This window comes from Erinaceus europaeus, chromosome 17, assembly GCF_950295315.1.
Source record: "Erinaceus europaeus chromosome 17, mEriEur2.1, whole genome shotgun sequence".
In the NCBI taxonomy this organism is placed as follows: Eukaryota; Metazoa; Chordata; class Mammalia; order Eulipotyphla; family Erinaceidae; genus Erinaceus; species Erinaceus europaeus.
In genome coordinates, this window is record NC_080178.1 from 53,926,817 (window position 1) to 53,950,825 (window position 24,009).

Sequence of the window (24,009 nt, forward strand, 5' to 3'; positions counted from 1 at the left end):
GAGTCATTCAAATTTACTAACACTGTAAGTAGCCCAGCATAATAACCTACAAAGAGAGTTTGTGTTGAGAGAAGGAGTTTTCTTTGTCTTAGCTCCTTGTATTAATTCTGATTGCAGGAAGCAATCACCATACTGAGCGTCTGTATGACTGACCCTCTTTTTCAAAACAAACAAACAAAAAACATCTTTCTGTATGCATGCCCTCACTTACATTGCTTCATCCTGAGTCAAATTTATTGTTACACTCTCATTTTCTCACCACTATCTATCAAGTGTTTTGTATAATTTCAACGCCTAATTTTAAATGCCGTGATTCACCTGCTTGCCACAGTGACTGAAGAAGGCGGGAATGGGGGGGGGGGGTGATGAAAGCAATTTTAAGCAAGAGCCTTGGAGAAATCACACCAGATACCTAGGTTAAGCAGAGATGGAGTAGGGAAGAAAGAGATCCCCAAATCCAGGTCTCTTGCTCCCTTCTACCGTTCTCAGCTCAGTTATCCAAATCAGTGAGCTAAACCCTGCTCCCACAACACCTGTTGTACGTGGGAATAAACTTGACCCAAAGCTGCACAGACCCAGAAGCCTTCTGTGTTCTGTCCAAGCCAGAAATAACTGGCTGGTGACCTGGGCAAGTGTCCTTGGTGCTGCTCCCTCCCCTGTGAAAGGAGGGGTCTGGATTATTTTCAAGTCTGTGGTTCCTTGGGTCTTCACTTGCCTCCCCCTTTCTAAATCACCTTTGCCTCTGGATAATAGTGGCAAGTGTCCTGTGCCAGACAGGTACCTGCTGGGAACACCCTCCCCTCCCCCACCTCTCCCTCCACACACAAACTGGAAATGTCCCTGCCTTCATCTGTTCTTAAGTCTACAAATACAGAAATCTGGATGCACAGAAGTGCAGTGAAGCCAAAATCAACAGAGTCAGAGCCTAGGAGGGGCTCGGACCCCAAACCTTCCTTAAACCCAGGTTAGTTCTTGCAGGAGCAAACCAGCTCCCTCCAACAGCTGACTCCTCTTCCCACCAGAACTGGGGGCACAGAGACTGAGGTCAAATACAAAGTGCTGGAAAAGCTCCCCAAGCATGAGTGGGATGCCCCCACCCCCACTTCCAGCACCCAGCATGCTGAGCCACCCCCGCCCCCGCCCGCACCCCCTCCATTAACCTTGTTGAGGTGCGGGTTCCTGATGACATCATACCCGCGTTTGTGCAGGGGCACTGGGTTCATGGGGCAGTGCTGGGAGCGGCGTGGGGGTACAGGCGCTGGGGGCTTCCCGATGGAAGCGCAGTGGCTGGGTCCTGGGAGCAGAGCGGGGCGCCAGCCCCTGCCCAGAACGGAACCCATGGCGCCCGCTGCCACAGCAAGGTCAGTGCACCCTCGGGCACCCAGCCGAGTCCTTGGGGTTCAGCCACCACCTGAGCAGATCCCGGGGCGGGGCGCGGGGCCGCCAAGCCTGGACAACCCAGCTACACCCTGCAGCTGGTGGCTGGGCACTGCACTGATGTCCCCAGGCCCCTTGTCCCCTCCTGTTAGTGATTGTCTCACTCTAGCGGGTTCTGGAAAGACATCCAGGATTAGAATCTTTGTTCCTGCGGACTTCACTTAAGGATATGCCAAGGGTCCCCATAAATACGTGTCTGTGCCTCCCCAGATCAGAACCGAGTCCAGAGTGCCCCCAACCCTTTCCATTTCCACCCACTCAGAAATGGAGTAGACTGCAGGGGAGTCCCTGACTTCAGGTCTGAGGGGCAATTCTGCAGTTCCCAGGGCTCCCAGTTGCCATGTGCTGCCTCATGCAATGGCCACTGGTCACTCAAAGCTTTATAATTAAATTAATCAATTTATCCTCCCAGGAGGTGGTGCAGTAGATGAAGGAAGCATCAGACTCTCAAGCATGAGATCCTGACTTAGATTCCCAGCACGAAAATGTTCCAGGCCTCTCTCTGCCCTCCCTCACTCTCTCACTAATAAATAAATACTATGTTTTTAAATATATTTTTAATTTGTTTCCTTTATTGGGAGACTAATGTTTTACAGTCGACAGTAAATACAATAGTTTGTACATGCATAACATTTCTCAGTTTCTCACATAACAATATAACTCCCACTAGGTCCTCTGTCATCCTTTTCCAGGACCTGTACTCTCCCCCACCCCACACCAGAGACTTTTACTTTGGTGCAATACCCCAACTCCAGTCCAAATTTTGCTTTGTGTTTTCTCTTCATATCTTGTTTTTCAACTTCTTCCTGTGAGTGAGATCATCCCATATTCATCCTTCTGTTTCTGACTTACTTCAGTTAACATGATTTCTTCAAGCTCCATCCAAGATGAGCTGAAAACGGTGGAATCACCATTTTTAATAGCTGAGTAGTATTCCATTGTGTATATAGACCACAACTTGCGCAGCCTCTCATCTGTTGTTGGATTTCTGGGTTGCTTCCAAGTTTGCGCTATTACAAACTGTGCTGCTATGAGCATAGGAATACACAAATCTTTTTGGATGGGTGTGTTTGGTTCCTTAGAGTATATATATATCCCTAGGAGAGGAATTGCAGGATCATAGAGGATATCCATTTCTAGCCTTCTGAGAGTTCTCCAGACTGCTCTCTAGAGAGGTTGGACCAATTGGCATTCCTACCAGCAGTGCAGGAGGGTTCCTTTGACCCCATAATCTCTCCAGCATTTGTTGTTGCTACCTTTTCTGGTGTATGACATTCTCACAGGAGTGAAGTGGTATCTAACTGTTGTCTTTATTTGCATTTCTCTGACAATCAAAGACTTGGAGCATTTTTTCATGTGTTTCTCATCCGTTTGGATTTCTTCTGTGATGACTGACCATGACCACTTTCTATTTTTGGATGGGGTAATTTGTTTTCTTGTGGTTGAGTTTGGCAAGCTCTTTATATATTTTCGTTATTAGCCTCTTGTCTGATGTATGACATATAATGATCTTCTCCCATTTTGTGAGGGGTCTCTTGGTTTGGATATTGGTTTCTTTTGATGTTCAGAATATTTTCAATTGGATGTAGTCCCATAAGTTTATGCTTGCCTTAGTCTTCTTTATAACTGGATTCATTTCACTGAAGATGTCTTTAAAAATTAGGTGGAAAAGAGTTTTGACAATATTTTCCTCTAAGTATCTGATAGTTTCTGGTTAAGATCCAAGTCCCTGATCCACTTGGAATTTCCTTTTGTATTTGGTGAAATATAGTGGTTCAGTTTCATTCTTCTGCATGTTTAAACCATTTTTTCTAACACCATTTGTTGAAGAGACTAATCTTTTCCCCATTTAATAGTCTGGGCACCTCTGTCAAAGATTAGATGTCCATAGGTGTGGGGGCTTACTTCCTGGCTCTCAGTTCTATTCCACTGGACACTATGTCTATTCATGTTCTAGTACCAATCAGTTTTGATGACAATGGCCCTATAATACAATTTGAGATCTGTGAGCCTCCAGTTCTGTTCTTTCTTCTCAAGAGTGTTTTGGCAATTCTAGTTCTTTTCTGGTTCAGATAAACATTTGTAACATTTGTTCTATTTTCCAATAAAATGTGGTTGGGATCTTGATGGGGAGAGCATTAAATTTGAAGATGGCTCTGGGTAGTATATTCATTTTAATTATGTTAATTCTTTCAACCCATGAAAATGGAAGCTCTTTCCATTTCTTTGTGTCTTTTTCAATTTCCTTGAGAATGACTCATAATTTTCAGTACACAAGTCTTTCACTTCTTTGGTTAGATTTACTCCTAGATGTTTTATTGTTTTTGTTGCTATAGTAAAAGGAATTGATTTCTGGATTTCATCTTCTTCTAACTTAATGTTTGCATAGAGGAATACCACTGACTTTTGAATGTTAATTTTGTAGCCTAACACCTTACTGTATTGCCTGATAATTTCTAAAAGCTTCTTGCTGGATTCATTGGGTTTTATAAAACCATCTGGTCCAGGACTCATATTCTTGGGAAGGATTTTGATAACTGCTCTAATTTCATTAGCTGTGATGGACCTGTTCATATTATCTAGTTCTTCTTTATTTCATTTTGGAAGTTTGTAGGTATCTAGGAAATTGTCCATTTCTTCCAGGTTCTCTAGCTTGGTGGTATGTAGTTGTTTACAGAAGCCTCACATGCTACGTTGAATTTCTGTAGTGTCTGTTGTGATATTTCTTCTTTTATTTACAATCTAATTTATTTGGATCTTCTCCCCTTTTTGTGTTGTGAAACTGGCGAGAGGTTTGTCAGTGTTTTTTTTTTCAAATAACAACTTAGCACAACTTTTTATTGATTTAATAATAATTGACGAAAGCATACGATAGGAGGAGTACAATTCCACACAATTTCCACTACAAGGGTTCCCTATCCCAATTTTAACTTCCTCTACATTCGAACACAGAATAGAAAAAAAGGAATCTTAATTTTCAGTGCATTTTAAACTTGTGACTTACATTTTTTTTCTTTTTTATTTAAGAAAGGATTAATTAACAAAACCATAGGGTAGGAGGGGTATAATTCCACACAATTCCCACCACACAATCTCCATATCCCACCCCCTCCCCTGATAGCTCTCCCACTCTCTATCCCTCTGGGAGCATGGGCCCAGTGTCATTGTGGGTTGCAGAAGGTAGAAGGTCTGGCTTCTGTAATTGCTTCCCCGCTGAACATGGGCGTGGACTGGTTGGTCCATACTCCCAGTCTGCCTCTCTCTTTCCCTAGTAGGGTGGGTCTCTGGGGAAGCAGAGCTCCAGGACACATTGGTGGGGTCTTCAGTCTAGAGAAGCCTGGCCGGCATCCTGATGACATCTGGAACCTGGTGATTGAAAAGAGAGTTAACATACGAAGCCAAACAAATTGTTGAGCAATAATGGACCCAAAGCTTGGAATACTGGATAGGAAGTGTTAGGGGGCTACTCACTGCAAACTCTAGTGTACTTCTGCTTTCAGGTATATATTTTGCAGTAGTTTATGGATACGTGTGAACATATGCTCTCTCTCACAGAAACTGGTGTATATCTAGGTTTTGGGACTTTGTTAGAAAGTGAACCACCTGAGATGGAATTAGAGTATACTATGAAAGGAAAGGTCTCACCCCAGTAATGAAGCTGAAGGGTTGTCATTCCACATGTGAAGTCTCTGGACACAGTCTGAGCTGAAGCATGTTGAGGTGGCAATCGTTGTGTTGGTTAGGTTGTGATCGGCAGATGCAATATTATTTGATATGGATTGGGAGAGGCATATGGGAAAGTGGGCCCTATCCAATGGTTCCAGGACTGGGGGAAGTAGAGGCTCTATAGTGGAGATGTGAGGTTCCTGCTGTCTTAGGGTTCAAAAAGACAATCGATAGTTAATGTTATCATCACATTATTTGGTAATTGGGTTAACTTTGAAAAGTCCTTTTGTTAGGGTTTGCTGTACAGTACCCAGTATCTTCTATATAGCTGTGCTATTGGTTGCTTCTGATCTACTTGGTCTAGGCTTTTGAGAGAGTCTGCATATCAATTACACAGCCTATATATTGAAAAGATTCAGTTTGTGTTTTGAAAAACTTCGAGACATACAATTAATTTTCCCCCTCTCGTATTAATTAACTAGTGATTTATATGACTACATTTTACTAGGAGTGTACATAAAGACCATTCCCACCACCAAAAGACTGTGACCCATCCCTCCCACCCACTCCCAGCCCCAATGTCCCAGGAAGATGCATGTCTACCCCTCACCACAGGGTTTTTACTTTGGTGCCCTACTTAAAATTTGGTCAGGTCCTGCTTTTAGTTTCCCTTTCAGATCTTCTTACTCAACTTCTGTTGATGAGTGGGATCATCCCATACTTATCTTTATCTTTCTGACTTAGCTCACTTAACAAAATTCCTTCTAGCTCTGTCCAAGATGGGTCAGAGAAGGTGGGTTCATTGTTCTTGATAGCTGCATAGTATTCCATTGTGTATATATACCACAGCTTTCTCAGCCACTCATCTGTTGTTGGGCACCTGGGTTACTTCCAGGTTTTAGCTATTATGAATTGTGCTGCTATGAACATAGGAGTACACACCTCTTTTTGGTTGCGTGTTATGGAGTCCTTGGGGTATAAGCCCAGGAGAGGAATTACTGGATCATATGGAAGGTCCATGTCTAGCCTTGTGAGAGTTTTCCAGACTGCTCTCCACAGAGGCTGGACCAATTTACATTCCCACCAGCAATGTAAAAGGGTTCCTCTGTCCCCACAACCTTCCCAGCATTTGTTGCTGCTGTCCTTTCTGATGTATGCCATTCTTACAGGAGTGAGGTGGTATCTTAGTGTTGTCTTAATTTGCATTTCTCTGACAATCAGTGACCTAGAGCAGTTTTTCATATGTTTGTTAGCCTTTTGGATCTCCTCTGAGGTGAATGTTTTGTTCATATCCTCTGCCCATTTTTGGATGGGGTCATTTGTTTCTTTGGTGCTAAGTTTGCTGAGCTCTTTATATATTTTGGTGATTAGTTTCTTGTCTGATGTATGGCATGTGAAGATCTACTCCCATTCTGTGAGGGGTCTCTTTGTTTGTGTGATAGTTTCTTTGGATGTGCAGAAGCTTTTCAATTTGATGTAGTCCCATTGGTTTGTTTCTGCTTTAGTCTTCCTTGCAATTAGGTTTGATTCATCAAAGATGTCCTTGAGGTGTAGGTGGGAAAGTGTTTTACCAATGTTTTCCTCTAATTATTTGATTGTTTCTGGTCTGACATCTAGGTCTTTGATCCATTTGGAGTTGATTTTTGTTTCTGGTGAGATTAAGTGGTTCAATTTCATTCTTCTGCATGTAACAACCCAGTTTAACCAGCACCATTTATTGAAGAGACCCTCCTTTTTCCATTTAATCCTTTGGGCCCCTTTATCAAAGATTAGATATCCATAGGTGTGGGCATTTAATTCTGGGCTTTCAATTCTATTCCACTGGTCTGTGTGCCTATTTTTGTTCCAATAACATGCTGTTTTGATGATGATGGCTTTATAATATAGTTTAAGGTCTGGGAGTGTGATGCCTCCATTTCTGTTTCTTTTCCTTAAGATGGTTTTGGCAATTCTAGGTGTTTTCATGTTCCAGATAAATGATTGTAGTGTTTGTTCTATTCTCTTATAGAAGCTTGGTGAAACTTTGATGGGTATTGCATTAAATTTGTATATGGCTCTGGGGAGAATATTCATTTTGATGATATTTATTCTTCCAATCCATGAGCATGAGATATCTTTCCATTTCTTGGTATCAGTTTCTATTTCCTTGAGTAGCGACTCATAGTTTTCAGCATACAAGTCTTTCACTTCTTTGGTCAACTTTATTCCTAGGTATTTGATTGATTTTGCTGAAACAGTAAATGGGAGTGATTTCTGGATGTCTTCTTCTTCAGATTTAGTGTTTGCATAAAGAAATGCCACTGATTTTTGTACATTGATTTTGTAGCCTGATGCCTTGCTATATTGCCTAATAACTTCCAGTAGTTTTCTGCTGGGTTCTTTAGGTTTTTCTATGTATACTATCAATTCATCTGCAAATAGAGCTTGACTTCTTCCCTTCCAATCTGTATTCCTTTGATTTCTTTCTCTTGCCTGATTGCTATGGCAAGAACTTCCAATACTATGTTGAAGAGTAACGGTGACAGTGGGCAGCCCTGTCTAGTCCCCGATCTGAGGGGGAATGCTTTCAGCTTCTGTCCATTGAGTATGATGTTGGCTTAGGTTTGCTATATATAGACTCCACTATCTTGAGGAATTTCCCATCTATTCCCATTTTTGTAGAGTTTTGAGCATGAAAGGGTGTTGGATTTTGTCAAAGGCTTTCTCTGAATCTATTGAGATAATCATGTGGTTTTTGGCTTTGCTTTTATTGATGTGGTGAATGACATTGATTGACTTATGGATGCTGAACCAGCCTTGCATTCCTGGGATAAATCCCACTTGGTCATGATGAACAATCTTTTTGATATGTTGCTGTATCCGGTTAGCCAAGATCTTGTTTAATATTTTGGCATCTATGTTCATCAGAGATATTGGTCTGTAGTTTTCCTTTTTTGTTCTGTCCCTATCAGCTTGTGGTATCAGGGTGATGTTGGCTTCATAGAAGGTGGAAGGGAGTATTCCCGTTTCTTCAATCTTATGGAAAAGCTTAAGAAGTATAGGTACTAATTGTTTCCTGAAAGTTTTGTAGAATTCATTTGTGAAGCCATCTGGTCCAGGACTTTTGTTGTTGGGGAGGTTCTTAATAACAGTTTCAATTTCTTTGTCTGTGATTGGTGCATTTAGATTTTGTAGTTCTTCTTGGTTCAATTTTGGAAGGGCATATGCTTCTAGGAATTGTTCCATTTCTTCCAGATTCTCTAACTTGGTGGTGTATAGTTCTTTATAGAAGTTTCACAGGATTCTCTGGATTTCTGTGGTGTCAGTTGTGATATATCCTCCATCGTTTACAATTCTATTAATTTGAGTCTTCTGTCTTTTTTGTTTGGTGAGTCTGGCTAGGGGTTTGTCAATTTTGTTTAATCTTTCAAAGAACCAACATTTGGCTTCATTGATCTTTTGTATGGTTCTTTTATTTTCGATGTTGTTTAGTTCTGCTCTAACTATAGTGATTTCTGTCCTTCTGGTTGCTTTAGGGTTCCTTTGTTCCTCTTCCTCTAAGTCCTTGAGGTGTGCAGTAAGGTCGTTCATTTGAGCTTCTTCTTGGTGTTTAATATGTGATTGTATGGCTATAAGTTTCCCTCTCAGAACTGCTTTAGCTGTGTCCCAAATATTTTGATAGGTTGTGTCTTCATTTTCATTTGTCTCTAGGAACATTTGAATTTCCTGTTTGAGTGAATCTCTGACCCAGTGGTTCTTAAGGAGTATGTTGTTTAGTTTCCAAATTCTGTGACTTTTAATAATTTTCGGTTTGTTGTTAAATGTTAGTTTTACTCCACTGTGGTCTGAGAAGGTACTTGGGATGATTTCAATATTCTTAAATTTATTGATGCTGTCTTTGTGGCCTAAAATGTGGTCTATCCTTGAGTATGTGTTATATGGATTTGAAAAGAAGGTGTATTCCAGTTTTGGGGGGTGAAGGACTCTGAAAATGTCCAAGAGGTCTAGTCTGTCGATCTCTTCATTCAATTCTCTTGTATCTTGGTTGCTTTTCTGCTTTGTTGATCTGTCTAAGTGTGAGAATGGGGTATTGAAGTCTCCCACTATTATTGTATTACTATTGATGTATATTTGAAATTCTTTCAGTAAGTGCTTGATGTATTTAGATGGTCCCTCACTGGGTGCATAGATGTTAAGAATTGTTAAGTCTTCTTGGCTGATTGATCCTCTAATCATTATGTAATGTCCTTGCCTATCTTTTATTACTTCATTTAATTTAAAATCTATCGTTTCTGAGATGAGAATGACTGTTCCTGCCCTTTTTTGTCGTCTGTTAGCCTGTATGATAGTTTTCCATCCTTTCACTTTAAGTCTGTGTTTATCTTGTTGTGACAGATGGGATTCTTGCAAGCAGCATATGGTTGGATTATGTTTTCTGATACATCCCCCAACTCTGTGCCTTTTGATAGGTGAGTTTAAGTCATTGACATTTATTGATATTATGGATTTAATGTATTGTAGTGCCATTGTTCGAAAAAATTTTATTTCGTTTGCTCTGATATATTGCCAGTATTATAGTGATGTTCTTGTTTATAAGAGGTCTTTTAGAACCTCTTTCAGGGTCGGTTTGGTGATGGTTGCCTCCTTTAACTGTTGTTTGTCTAAGAAGGTTTTGATCCCTCCATCTAGTTTGAATGAAAGTCTAGCAGGATATATTATCCTTGGTTGAAACCCTTTTTCATTCAGGGCTCAATAGATATCTCGCCATTCTCTTCTGGCTTTTAGAGTTTGAGTGGAGAAGTCTGCAGATAATCTTATGGGTTTTCCCTTGTATGTGACTTTTTGTTTCTCTCTTGCAGCCTTTAGGATCCTTTCTTTATCCTTACTTCTTCTCATTGTGACTATGATGTATCTTGGTGTCTTCAGATCTGGGTTGATTCTGTTTGGTACTCTCTGGGCCTCTTGAATCTTGATGTTCTTTCTGTTATTCGGGTCTGGGAAGTTTTCTTCTATTATTTCCTCTAGAATGTTTGCTTCCCCTTCCTCTCTGTCTGCCTCTGGCAGGCCAATTATGCAATGTTACTTTTTTAGATCATCCCATATGTCTCTGTTGTTGTTTTCAGTGTATCTCAATCTCTTTTTAAGCTCTTTCACCTCTTTTTTTGTTTTCTCTAACTCATCCTCTGTCTGACTAATTCTGTTTTCTGCTTCTGTTAGTCTGCTTTCCCTTGCCTCAGCTTCTTTCTTCATTACAGCTATTTCAGCTTTCAGTTCTCTAATTGCCTCAAGATAATCAGTATTTTCCTTGGGGGTCTCAACTGTTGTTTCCCTAATACTGCCATTCCTTTCCTCCAATGTTGTTTTCATTTCTGTGATTAATAAGTTTATCATTGCTTGCATACTTTTCTTATCTATGGTTACTTTTGGCTGATTTGTAGTTTCTTCTGGGCTATTGTCTTCATTCATTGGAGTAGCAGTTTTATTTGTTTTTGATCTACCCATCTTTTTTATTTATGTGTTTCTTTTTTTATGCTCTGTTGTTCCTCAGTTGTTGTGTCTTGAGTACAAGCAACACTGTACTAAATACCTTTATGACAATTTCACTCACCAACCTCAGGAATTACAGTAGCAACTGAAGCAAGTATTGAAGCAGTTTAATCACTACCAGTTAGCCAAACAATTTCTCCAGTCCGTGAAAAAATAGTAACCAAATCCCAGTGAAGAAGAAAGAGAAAAGAAAGAAGGGATAGGAAGAATAGACAGTTATGCAAATCTACTATCCACTGTATATTCTAGGGGCAACAAGAAGGGAAAGGGAAGTAGAGCAGAGATACACACATAGAGAGTCCACTCTGAGTCAGATTTCTTCCACAAAATAATTCACAAATTCAGAAAGGCAAAGAAGAAGGACGAAGTGTATGACAAGATAAAAAAAAAAAGAGAGAGAAAAGAGAAAAGATAAGAAAAAGAGCTGTAATTAAAAAGCAGTGAAAGGGAAGTTTTTTTATTGCTTTACTTTTAATTTAATTTAATTTAATTTTTTTAATTAGCTAGGAGGAGGAGGGAGGGGAGAGTCTGTAGAGGAGGTAGGAGTAACGAGACAAGTTCCGCCCACAATAGATAAGATGCCCACTACCCTAGCAATGAAAGATACCCTAAGAGTTCATTCTGATCAACCTAAAGGGGGGGAAGATATATGCCTTTATATAATATTAATAATAAAATAGAGCAGGGTAAAATACAAAACAAAAAACCTGTCCCAGATTACCTCAAATCTCGTGATCAGAGGCAGGTGATTGTTAAGAAAGAGGGAAAAGGGGAGTCGGGTGGTAGCGCAGCAGGTTAAGCGCACATGGCGCAAAGTGCAGGGACCGGCTCAAGGATCCCGGTTCGAGCCCCTGGCTCCCCACCTGCAGGGAAGTCGCTTCACAAGTGGTGAAGCAGGTCTGCAGGTGTCTGTCTTTCTCTCCCCCCTCTCTGTCTTCCCCTCCTCTCTCCATTTCTCTCTGTCCTATCCAACAACGACGACATCAACAACAATAATAGCTACAACAACAATGGAAACAACAAGGGCAACAAAAAGGAAATAAATAAATAAATATTTAAAAAAATTTAAAAAAAAACCTCAGGACTAGACAAGGATAGCTGAAATAGACAGTTATGTAGATCTACTATACACTGTATATTCTAGGGGTGGCTAAAGGAAGAAGGGATGTTGAGCAGAGATACTCGCAGTGAGAGTTCAACTCTGAGTCAGAATTCTTCCCCAAAATAATTCCCAAATGTGTATCAGTGAATTCAAAAAAGCACACTGTTTGGTGGTGTGGGGGATGGGACCTGTGGCTTTGGAAGCTGTAGGATTAAGGAAGAAAGGATGGCGAGAATGAGAAAAAGAAAAAACAAGAGAGAGAGAATAAAAGAAAAAGATAAGAAAAAGAACAGTCATAAAAGAGCAGTGAAAGGAAAGTTTTTTTTTATTTATTTTTAATTATTTAATTAGCTATGAGGTGGGGGGGTTGGCTACTTAGAAAGAAAAAAGGCCAGAGGTTTCAGAAGGGTATAGACTTAGAATGAATGATACTCCCTGGTGGGACAGGAATTTTGGTAAAGAAAGGGGCTTAGCAGGGGAGCCTGCTAGGAGCTGGTCCCCAGGGACTGGTTATGGGGGGGGGGAGGAGGTGTGCTTAATAATTTAAAATAAAGAAAAAAAAATTTTCCCTTTTTTCCTACTCTATATTTTAACCCAAATTAAGGTAACCTCCTTGGTGTCACCGCTAGGACCCCTTATTGACTGGCCTACTAAAGGCAGAAAATCTTACCGTTTCCAGAAGATGTGGTCAGAGCTAAAGCCACTAGCAGCTTCTCAGTCCACCATCTTCCAGGAACCTCGTCAGTTTGTCAGTCTTGTTCACTCTTTCAAAGAACCAACATTTGCTTTCATTGATCTTTTGTATGTTTTTCTTTTTTTAAATGTTATTTATTTCTGCCCTAACTTTACTTATTTCTGTCCATTTGGTTGCTTTAGAGTTCCTTTGTTCTTCTTCTGGGTCTTTAAGATGTGCAATCAGGTTGTTTATTTGTGTTTTTTCTTGTTTCCTAATGTATGCTTGTATGGCTATGAACTTCCCTCTCAATACTGCCTTAGCTGTGTCCCAAATATTTTGATAGCTTGTGTCTTCATTTTCATCGAACTCTCAAAACATTTTGTTTTCCTCCTTTATTTCCTCTTTGACCCAGAAGTTGTTAAGTAGTTTACTGTTGAGCTTCCACATTTTGGGACTATTGCTAATCTTTTGTTGGTTGTTAATTGTCAGTTTAATTCCACTGTGGTCTGAGAAGATTCTTGTGATGATTTCAATGTTCTTGAATTTGCTAATGCTGTCTTTGTGGCCTAAAATGTGGTCTATCTTTGAGAATGACCTATGTGGACTTGAGTAGAATGTGTACTCCAGTTTCTTGGGATGAATGACTATGAAAATGTCCAGTAGTTCTAGTTTATCTATCTCCTCATTTAGCTCCCTCATGTATTTATTGATTTTTTGCCTGGATGATCTGTCCAGTTGAGAGAGTGGGGTGTTGAAGTCCCCTCCTATAACTGTGTTTCTGTTAATATATTTCTGTAGCTCTTTCAGTAGATGTTTGATGTATTTAGATGGCTTCTCATTGGGTGCATAGATATTAATAATTGTTAAGTCCTCTTGATTGATGATCTTATGAGCACTAAGTAGTGTCCATTCCTATCTTTTTTAATCTTATTTATTTTAAAGTCTATTGTGTCAGATACGAGAATAGCTGTCCCTGTTCTTTTTTTTTTTTTTTTGCTTTTTTTTTATTTAAGAAAGGACACATTAACAAAACCATAGGATAGGAGGGGTATAACTCCACCCTGCTCTTTTTTTGTGGGTCATTGGTTTGTATGATAGTTTTCCATCCTTTCACTTTGAGTCTGTGTTTGCCTTGTTGAATTAGGTGGATTTCCTGTAGACAGCATATTTTTGGGTTGTGTTTTCTGATCCATCTTCCTACTCTGTGCCTTCTAATATGTGAATTCAGGCCATTGACATTTATTAATATTATAGAATGAAGATATTTTAATGCCATTATTGTATATTTTTAGAGTGTTCTGATGTATGTCATAGTTTTGGTGGTCTGACTGTTTATAGGAGACCTTGCAGAACTTCATTCAAGGCATACTTAGTGATGATTCTTTCAACTGTTGCTTGTCTGAGAAGGTTTTTATGCCTCCTTCTAGTCTGAATGACAGTCTAGCAGGATACAGTAGTCTTGGTTGAAAGCCTTACTCACTGAGCACTTGATAGATATCTTGCCACTCTCTTCTGGCCTGTAGTGTTTGTGTGGAGAAATATGCTACTAATCTTATGGGTTTTCTTCTGTAAGTGAGTCTTTGTTTTTCTCTTGCAGCATTCAAGATCCTTCCCATATCCTTATTTCTTCTCATTCTAAATGTGGTGTGTCTTGGTGTCATTATGTCTGGGTTAATTCTTTTTGGGATCCTCTGGCCTTCTTGAACCTTATAAGATGTCTTTTAGTTGTCTAGATTAGAGAAGTTCTCAGCTAATATGTCCTGTAGAATGCTTTCTTCCCCTTCCTCTCTTTCTTCCTCTGGTAAGATAAAATGTGTACAATATTTTTTTGAAGTCATTCCATATGTCTCTGTTGTTATTTTCAATATTTCTTGATCTCTTTTTGAGATCTTTTATATCTTTTTTAGTTTTTTATAATTTGTCCTCAATCTTGCTAATTCTGTTTTCAGTCTCATTTACTGTATTCTCTCTCCCCTCTGCTATTTTCTGTAGCTCAGATATTTTATTACCGTGTTCTGATACTGTGTTAGCTTGTTCAGCTAGTTGTGTTCTTAGCTTGGCTATTTCAGCTTTCAGCTCTCTAATTACTTTGAGATAATTAGTATTTTCTTCTAGAGTCTCAATCGTTGTTTCTGCATTTCTGATTACTATACTTGAAAACTCTTTCCTACTCCTGTGATTAATTCCTTAACTAGCATTTAGTGTTGACCTTATTGTTCTGTGCTTCAACCTTTGGGATCTTTTAGCTGGGCTTTTGTCCTGGTTCATTTCTCCAATATTTCTTCTTGGTTTAACCATTCTATATATTATGTTATGAGGTCCTTCTTTCAGTACTTTTCAAATTACTGATCACTCTTGCCTACACTGACTTGTGTCTAAACAAGGTACTTAGAGAGTTCATAGTTGTGGAAATTAACGGTTGTTTCAATATTATCTCAATCCTCCAGTTGAAGCACAGTGGCTGTTAAAACCTTTTTTTTTCTTTTTCTTCTCTGTAGGCTATGGTAGCCTGAGGGCTTTCTACTTATAAGTAGATATTTTAGCTTAATCACTCACTCCTGACCAAGAGATAAAGCAGAGTCGGGGAGAGATTACACTGTGGTTATGCACAGTTATTCCCAGCCTCCCGAGGATCCAAAGCACCAGACTCAATTTAGCTGCTCTTCCAGCAGTCAGAGCCAAGCTGGAAGTACTTGACCCTGTGAGTTTCCAAACAAGTCCCATTTATACTGTGGATTCCGTGGCAGTTATTTACCGTGTCTCCCCAATTCATCAGGAGAACAATGTGGAATGGCTCCCAGTGTACAGCCTCACCTCAAGACCACTGGAGTGTAGATCTTCTCCTGAGTTTCTGAGCCAGTTCTCTGCCCCCCCCCCCAAATGTCAGCACAGGGCCTTCTGGCTTCTGCTACAGCCTCCATGGGACAATAGCCATGGATGGAGACTAACAGTTGCATTTGGTGAGTCTTAGCCATGTCCTCTCCTCCCTTCAGCAGTCTTTTTGTTAGTAAAACAGACTGGAGCTGGTACCTCAACTGGTAAACTGCCAGACTGTTATCAGCTGCTTGGGAGTAGCTATAGGCTTTCGCCCTCAGACTCTCTCCTTAGGCTTCTCTCTGTCCATGAGCTACATGTGTTTGCACTCACCATTGATTTAGTGGGTTCCCAAATTCATTCTAGTCCTGTCTTGTTGCAGTCCCAGGTGGTCTCTCCCTAACTGTTCCTACTTGACTGGGAATAGGAGCGGAAAGGAGGAGAAGAGAAGAGAAGAGAAGAGAAGAGAAGAGAAGAGAAGAGAAGAGAGGAGAGGAGAGGAGAGGAGAGGAGAGGAGAGGAGAGGAGAGGAGAGGAGAGGAGAGGAGAGGAGAGGAGAGGAGAGAAACACAGCTGCTGCTGCTCCATAGCCCCACCTCCAGAAGTCGCCTAAATCTTTTTTTTTTCCACGAGGTGCCTGCACAATGAACCCATTTCCCCCAGGCAGCCACCCCCTCCTTTTGTTTGTTTATTTTATTTGATAGGACAGAGTGAAAATGAGAGGAGAGGGGAAGGCAGAGAAGGACAGAGAAAGAGAGATACAGCACTGTTTCACCAATTATGAAACTTCCCTTCTGCAGGTGGAGAACAGGGACTTGAACCAGGGTCCCTTGAACATGGTAATGTGTGTACTCAACTGAGTACACCACCTCCTGTCTTCATAAATAAGATACCTAAAAAATCTGTTTCAGCAATCATTGCCGGGCACAATGCAAGTCCTGTATCACATTTACACCCGCTGCAACTCAGCTGTCCAAGAGTCACTGTGTATTGGGACTCTGGGGCAGATAGCCTCATATACATCTCCATCCTGGCACAAAGTTCTCCCAGGCCTGCAAATTGGGGTTCCCACTTACTAAGAGATTCCTCCCCCATAGATCAGTTGGGGCCTTGTGTTCCAGCTAGTTATGAATTTACACTCTGTAGAAATTCATCACATTGTGCTTAAGTCCAAAGCTCTAGCTATGGTATCACCTCCTGGGCCATTGTCATATTCTGTTGGTGGAAGCCAAGTCACACTGTCACATCAAGGTACCATCTTCACTCTGGCAAATAACAATAATAATAAATATATATTAAAATAAACTCTAACCATGGGATTTTTCAAAGAAAAATAAGCTCCCAAATAATTTGGTTATAATAATAGTTATCTACTGCCCCCTTAAACTCTAAGACCACAAAGAACCTTACCCCATTTCTTTAAAATTTGTATTTCTCCCAGTCCTGGAGCCTCTGTGACTTAGCTTTTCTTTCTTTCTTTTCTTTTTAATTTTTTTAAATCATCTTTATTTATTTATAAATAAAGATGATTTAAAAAAATCATCTTTATTTAGATGGGTAGAGACAACCAGAAATTGAGAAGGAAAAGGGAGACAGAGAGGTAGAGAGACAGAAAGAAAGCTGCAGCCCTGCTTCACCACTTGTGAAGCTTTTCCCCTGTAGATGGGGACTAGGGGCTTGTCTTTCTTTTCTTTTCTTTCTTTCATTCTCTCTTTCTTTCTTTCTTTCTTTTTTTATTCAGGCACTTTCAAGATCATAGTTTATTTATTACTTCAGATAAAGAAAATAGTATACATATCAGGGATTCCCATAAAATTCAACTCTAGAGTTATACACCATCTAGTACTTTTGCATGGAATGTTAACCAAAAAAATCTCTAAACACTTGATAGCCCCACTATTAACATGAACTATGGTAATAAAATTTGACTTTTAATTTGTTCAGTATATAGTATTTACATTATGAAACCAATGGTGATACAATAAACAGTGATAATGAAATAAATTTTAAATAATAAAAATAATTAAAAATAAATTTTAAAAAGCAAAAGTTTATATTCCTACAGTGTGCTAATTATCATAATTGTATAGAGAAATTAAAACATAGCAGAGCTTTCTGTTACAAAATTCTTAATCAGCTGAGTTGTAGTCATTACTTGCTAACAATTTACATGCAACATCAGCTAGGACTGACATTTGATTTTCCCCCCAAGAAAGTGTGATAAATGGCACTTTGGAGCAGACATTAAATGAAAGATGATGCAGAAGCCACTTGTTGCATGTGTAATGCTCTTTACTGCCTAGACTGTACACTCCAGTCAGTGAGTTTGAAGAAAGTCTCTGTCATTTATCCGGACTATATAGATAGACTTATGAGAGACTTATGAAAGACTCTCCTCAGCTGCTTCTGGATGTGAAACACATCTTTCCTGTTAGCTTAACCCATCCTCCCTGGCTCTTAAAACCATCAAGATTCCAGCCAGCCTGGGTCCAAGACTCCCAGCAAGGGTCTGAAAGTGATGTCGAGGCACAAGAGTGGCAGCACCCTTCTTGCCCAAAACAAGAATGTATTCTTTCCAGTGAGCTATTGAAAATACCGCTATAAAGAAAAGATGCTATTTTTTAAAGAAGAGATCATTAACTGAAAATATCCCTTTAAGAATTTCATCAGGAGTGGGAGTCGGGTGGTAGTGTAGCAGGTTAAGTGCAGGTGGAGCAAAGCACAAGGACCAATGTAAGGATCCCAGTTCAAGCCCCGGCTCCCCACCTGCAGGGGAGATGCTTCACAAGCAGTGAAGCAGATCTGCAGGTGTCTATCTTTCTCTCCCTCTCTCTGTCTTCCTCTACTCTCTCCATTTCTCTCTGTCCTACCCAACAACGACAACATAACAACAACCAAAAAAAAAAAAATTTCATCACCACGGAAAGGAAGAGAGGTCCCTCCATGTTGTTACCTTATAGCAACACTCATCATTGAGAAGTTCCATACCCTGATTTTACATACAGGTAAATGATACATGGGTGATGGGGAGGGGTGGAGGTGCTGCCAGCCTTTATCTTAAATTTCAGCACTGCATTTGGATGTACTAAAAAAGATGTCATTTCCAGACAGGAGCTGTCACTAAGAAGGCACCAACCAAGAATCCCCTCTGCAAGAACCATAAGAGCAAAAAGAATTAAGTGTGATACACTATCATTATAGTTTAGGAATCAGTATGTTGACATTGTCAAACTGGATCAAGAAATCAACTATCAATACAAAACATTTTTTAAAAAAGCAGACATTAATTTACTTGTGGACAGGAAGGAAAACTGTACTCAAGATTAGTACTGGTCACAAGCCTTTTCCCTAGAGAAATGAAAAAAAAAAAATCCTAAAACATTAAGACACACATACACACACACACACACACACACACACACACACACACACTTCACAGAGGCGGTGCATAGGTCAAAAGTACCATGAATGGCACAGCTGAGAAACTTGATACTAACCAGACACACATCCTTTCTCCTTCAATGATGAGAGGTCTATTTTGTCATCAAATAATGGCTGAAGTAAGGGACACCAGGTATAGAGCTAATTAAACCTTGCAAAATACTATGATGGAGGCAGAGGTGGCCAGAAGGGATGATTTGAGTATAATTCAAACTATATACAGCATAACTGGAATGCCGCCCATCCCAAAATGACTTTGTGAAACAACTGAACCTTTGTGACTTAATAGTTAAAAGACAATAATACAGTCGATTTACATGGTAAGCAAAATCAAGGGGCACTTCATATTATTTACTGTTGTCTCAATTAAAAATAATTTTGCTGAGTATACATCTCATCCGAGGTCTATCTATATAAAATATCCTAATAGATACAGATATTTACCTTTGGTTAGTTAAAGGCCTTTTTGTGACTTGTCTCAATTGTAGGCAGAATGACAGATGTACATGCACATAAGAAAAACTCAAGCTGAGGTAATCCGAAAGATGTGTATGTGTGGAGACTGGAGGTGCTTTGAAAGACAAAGCATACCGAAAAGCCAAAACAAGGAACAGTGAGAATGGCAGCGAGGAATGAAATGCCAGTATGGCAGTACATTTTTGAGAACAGAAAGAAGAAGGCCTCTCGTACCAGCAGAACCCTGCATACATACAAAAAAGAAAAATCCACCGACTGTTTCAAAAAACAAAAGCCAGTTATAGAGTGAAAAGTACAAATTGCAGAAAACCAGAAGTCAATAAAAGAAAATTTGCTGGTTTACAAGAGGAAGAGCAGAAGCTTCATTCAGAGCAGTTACTTGGTGAATGCAGCCACTACTGCCCAAAGAAGCTCACCATTGTTGGCCTTCAGACATTCCACCTAGGGATGTAAGTCAAGGAGCTGCTGCACTCTCTTGGTGGCTAGATCATACTGCTCCTCCAGAAGAGGAGCAAAAGCATGCTCCTGAACATCCAAGGCGTGGGCTAGGTAAGTGAGGGCCAGCAAGCGCTTGTCCATGCAGTGAGGGTCTTTCACCCATCTGTCAAGAACAGCCTCCAGCACCTTCTTGATAAGGCGCTGCTTACTGTTGTTGTTGGTGAGGGGCTGCGTTGTCATGTCAAAAAGCAGGAAATTCTGGGGCCAGGCGGTGGCGCACTTGGTTAAGCGCACACACTACAATGTGCAAGAACCCGGGTTCAAGCCCCTGGTCCCCACCTGCAGGGGGAAAGCTTCATGAGTGGTGAAGTGGGACTGCAGGTGTCTCTCTGTCTCTCTCCATCTCTATCTCCCCTTCCCCTCAATTTATCTCTGTATCTATCTAATAAAAATAAATAAAATATTTTACAAAAAAAGCAGGAAGTTCTGTTTCTCTGTCATCAACACACCCTTTTCTAGCAGGTTTTTAGCTAATCGTTCTTGTACATTTCTTAACTGATAATGCAGTTTTAGTGGATTCCAGGTCTCACCACTTAGTAATTCTATCCAGTTCTGGAATGTTTCTCGAGGCTGAAACATTCCTTAACATGCTTTAGAGCTTCAAGAAGAACATCACCTGTTGGAACATCTGACTTGCAGATCACCTTTCTCTTAGGTCTCATTCCACAACCTTCCTTTCAATGCTAATTCAATTAACATGCAGCCAAGTAATACAGATGATCACAGTCATTCCAAAATGATGTGTAACCCTCGCGGTCCTTGAGGCCCAGCAGGGGCACCTCCTCCATCAGGGTCAGCTGGGTTTCCTTAGAGTCGCCCTTGTCGTCGTCCTGCTCATCAAGGTGATGGCTCTGCGCATTGTCCGCCCGCTGCCCTCAGCCAGGACGGGAGGCAGGGGCCGGGCGCAGCATGAGGGGATAGGTCCAGGTGCAGCTAGCTGGGCGAGAGGCGGCGCTGGAGAGCAGAGCCTTCCTGCCTACAGCCGCCACGCCAGACTTAACCCAGGCACAGAGGCTGAGGCAAATGCCAGAGCGTGGCTGCCATGGCGTGGCTTTCCAATATCAGCTTTTATTTCTTAATGCCTCTCATCTCTATCCCTTACCTTGTTATACCTCAGCTAAATCAACACAACCAGTGTCACCATGCCACCATATGCTGTCACTAGCTTTTTGCTTAGGATTGTATCTAGTGATGACAAGCCTGAGATGTCTACCTTCCAACCCCAGTTCCATTTCAGATGGTGCACTAACAATGTTACAGGTCCTAGATATAGGCTGGGACCTAGGGGGCTGGGGACATGTATACACATATCCAAAAATTAGGGGCAACAGTGTACCTCAAGGTAAAAGTGCTTAGTAGTCCTCTTTGATTAGACTAAGACCTGATAAGTTCGACAGTCTATTAGAATGGCCTAAAAATGGCCCCATAAGTTTTCTTTTCTTTCTTTTTTAAAAATTTTTATTTCTACCCTTATCATCCCAATGAAAATGAGCATTTTTTTTCTAATTTTATTTAACATGACAGAGAAATTGAAAGGGATGGGGAAATTGAGAGAGGGAGAGAAAGAGAAACACCTGCAGACCTGCTTTACCGTTCATGAAGCATCCTCCCTGCATCTGGGGAGAAGGGGCTCAAACCCTGGTCCTTGTACATGGTGATATGTGTGTTTAACCCAGTGTACCACCACCTGGTCCCCGCTTCTTCTTTTTTTAAATCAGTGATTCAGTAATGATTTGCAAGGTTATAAGATTATAGGAGTATAGCTCCACACCATACCCACCACAAAAATTCTGTGACACTTCTCTTCTTCCCCCAGCCCCAACCACCACCACTGCAATGGCTACCATTATTTTCACAAAAATCTTTTTTTTTTTTTTTTTTTTTTGCTTCCAGGGTTTTAACTGGGGCTTGGTGCTTGCTCTATGAATCCACTGCTCCTGGTGGCCATTTTTTCCATTTTATTGGGTAGGACAGAGAAACTGAGAGGGTAGAGTGAAGTAGAGAGGGAGAGAGAAAGACACCTACAGACCTGCTTCACCACTTGTGGACCCCCCTCCAGGTGAGGAATCTGAGCTAGAGCCTGGATCCTTCCTCGGGTCCTTGTGCACTTAACCTGGTGCACCACCACTTGGCTCCTTCTAACAAAATCTTAAAGACAATTTTTGTTTGTTTGTTTCAGTTCCCTAAATTTCACATGTGAGTTAAGCCATCTGGTAGAAGTATTTTATTTTTTTGTATGTATTTAATAATTTCAGGCCTAGTATCCAGGGATTTGATTACTTTGAGTTAATTTGCTATATAGTTGTCTGATTTTATTTTCCTTTATAATTAGTTTTTCTTTTCTTTCTTTCAACTTGTGCTAGAGCTGAGTGATGCTCTGGATTTGTTTGCTCCCTCCCACTTCCCCATTTTTTTCCTTTTCTTTTTTGTCTCATAAGCAAAGGTCTGTGTCCCCATCCCCATTTTCATCATAATCCCTATTCCTGTAGATAACCACTATAGCTTTCCCACAGTCTGTGCCTAAGTAATAAATATGTATGGAAAATTTATGATGCTTTTTGCCCAGAAGAGTAATAATAACACTGGTTCAAAGGGATATATGCACCCCCATGTTTATAGCAGCTTTATTCACAATACCAAAAACTTGGAAACAAGCAAAATGCCCTTGGGAAGATGATTGGAAAAAAAATTATGGGACATATACTCAGTGGAATATGACTCAGTAATAAAAAGATGATATTGAGTCCTTTGGTATGAAGTGGATGGTATTGGAGAAGATTATGCTTATTTAAGCAAGCAAGAAGGTAAAAGACAACTATAGAATGGTTTCATTTATATGCAAAGTGTAGGTTGAATGGACTACAGCCATACCACACTGAACACGCCTGATCTCGTCTGATCTCAGAGATTTGAACATATGAATGTGAAAAAAAATGTGTCAGCCTATACCAACTCTGACTATGTCTTCCTAGACAATATTCTTAGTCCACCTCCATGTTAACTATTAAGCTCAAGTAAAAATTACTGTAGTCATGCGCCCTTAGGAACATACCTAAAGGAAACTTCCTGGCTTCTTACCACCCTAAGATCCCTATTCTCATCTGCTTTATCCCTACTTTCGTGTTCCTTTTTATTTTAAGAATTTGTTCTGCTTTTATATTTTAACTATCTTTCACACACCAAGTTGCAGATGCTACTGTGATTCCATCCTAACTTCCCTGGGCAGAGGACCTCACAAATGTTTCCTGGAACCTCACCTCTCCAGAGTCATACCCCACTAAGGAAAGAGAGAAACAGGCTGGAGATGTGTGTCAATTTGCCAGTGCTGGACATGGGTCCAATAGAGAAGCAATTTTTTTGTTTTTTTTATTTATTTTTGTCTCCAGGGCTAAAATTTATTTTATTTTATTTTATGTTTTTTAATTTATTTTTAATTTAAGAAAGGAGACATTAACAAAACCATAGGATAGGAAGGGTACAACTCCAAACAATTCCCACCACCCAATCTCCATATCCCATCCCCTCCCCTGATAGCTTTCCCATTCTCTATCCCTCTAGGAGCATGGACCCAGGGTTGTTGTGGGTTGCAGAAGGTGGAAGGTCTGGCTTATGTAATTGCTTCCCCGCTGAACATGGACGTTGACTGGTCAGTCCATACTCCCAGTCTGCCTCTCTCTTTTCCTAGTAGGGTGGGTCTCTGGGGGAAGTGGAGCTCCAGGACACATTGGTGGGGTCTTCAGTCCAGGGAAGCCTGGCCGCCATCCTGATGGCATCTGGAACCTGGTGGCTGAAGAGAGAGTTAACATACAAAGCCAATCGAATTGTTGAGCAATCATGGACCCAAAGCTTGGAATAGTGGAGAGGAAGTGTTGGGATGTACTCACTGCAAACTCAAGTGTACTTCTGCTTTCAGGTATATATTTTGCACTAGTTTATGGATACGTGTGAACATATGATCTCTCTCACAAAACCTGGTCTATATCTAGGTTTTGGGACTTTGTTAAAAAGTGAACCACCTGGGATGGAATTAGAGAATACTATGAAAGGAAAGTTCTCACCCGAGTAATGAAGCTGAAGGGTTGTCATTCCACACCCAAAGTAAACAATTGCCACCTCAACATGCTTCAGCTCAGACTGTGTCCAGAGAAGCAATTATGGAAGCCAGAAAATCCCATTTTTCTTCTTTCTTTCTTTATTGGGGGATTAATGTTTTATAGTCTACAGTAAATACAATAGTTTATACATGCATAACTTTTCCCAATCTTCCACATAACAGTACAACCCCCACTACATCTTCTGCCATCCTAAGAATGCCCATCTTCTACACCCCATAGAGAATTTTGATCCATGCTCCTAGAGGGGGATAAATGTT

The 24,009-nt window shown here is 40.5% G+C and overlaps 1 protein-coding gene, 1 long non-coding RNA gene and 1 pseudogene across 5 annotated transcripts in view; all 3 read right to left on the minus strand.

Moving 5' to 3' along the window:
* LOC103126763 (NADP-dependent malic enzyme, mitochondrial) overlaps nucleotides 1-1,446 on the minus strand; it is a 96,652-nt gene extending 95,206 nt beyond the window's left edge. For 2 of the 4 annotated variants that reach the window (XM_016194587.2, XM_007537673.3), the window contains exon 1: nucleotides 1,161-1,443. In XM_016194587.2, coding sequence (XP_016050073.1) covers nucleotides 1,161-1,340 — 180 coding nt within the window. In that variant the 5' untranslated portion in view covers nucleotides 1,341-1,443. Of the gene's footprint in view, nucleotides 1-1,160 lie in introns of all 4 variants that reach the window. The other 2 variants (XM_016194586.2, XM_060177390.1) reach the window with 2 other exon arrangements.
* LOC107523674 (uncharacterized) overlaps nucleotides 1-24,009 on the minus strand; it is a 591,794-nt gene that overhangs the window by 243,481 nt on the left and 324,304 nt on the right. The window lies entirely within an intron of this gene.
* LOC103126760 (Golgi phosphoprotein 3-like) lies at nucleotides 19,515-20,484 on the minus strand (annotated as a pseudogene).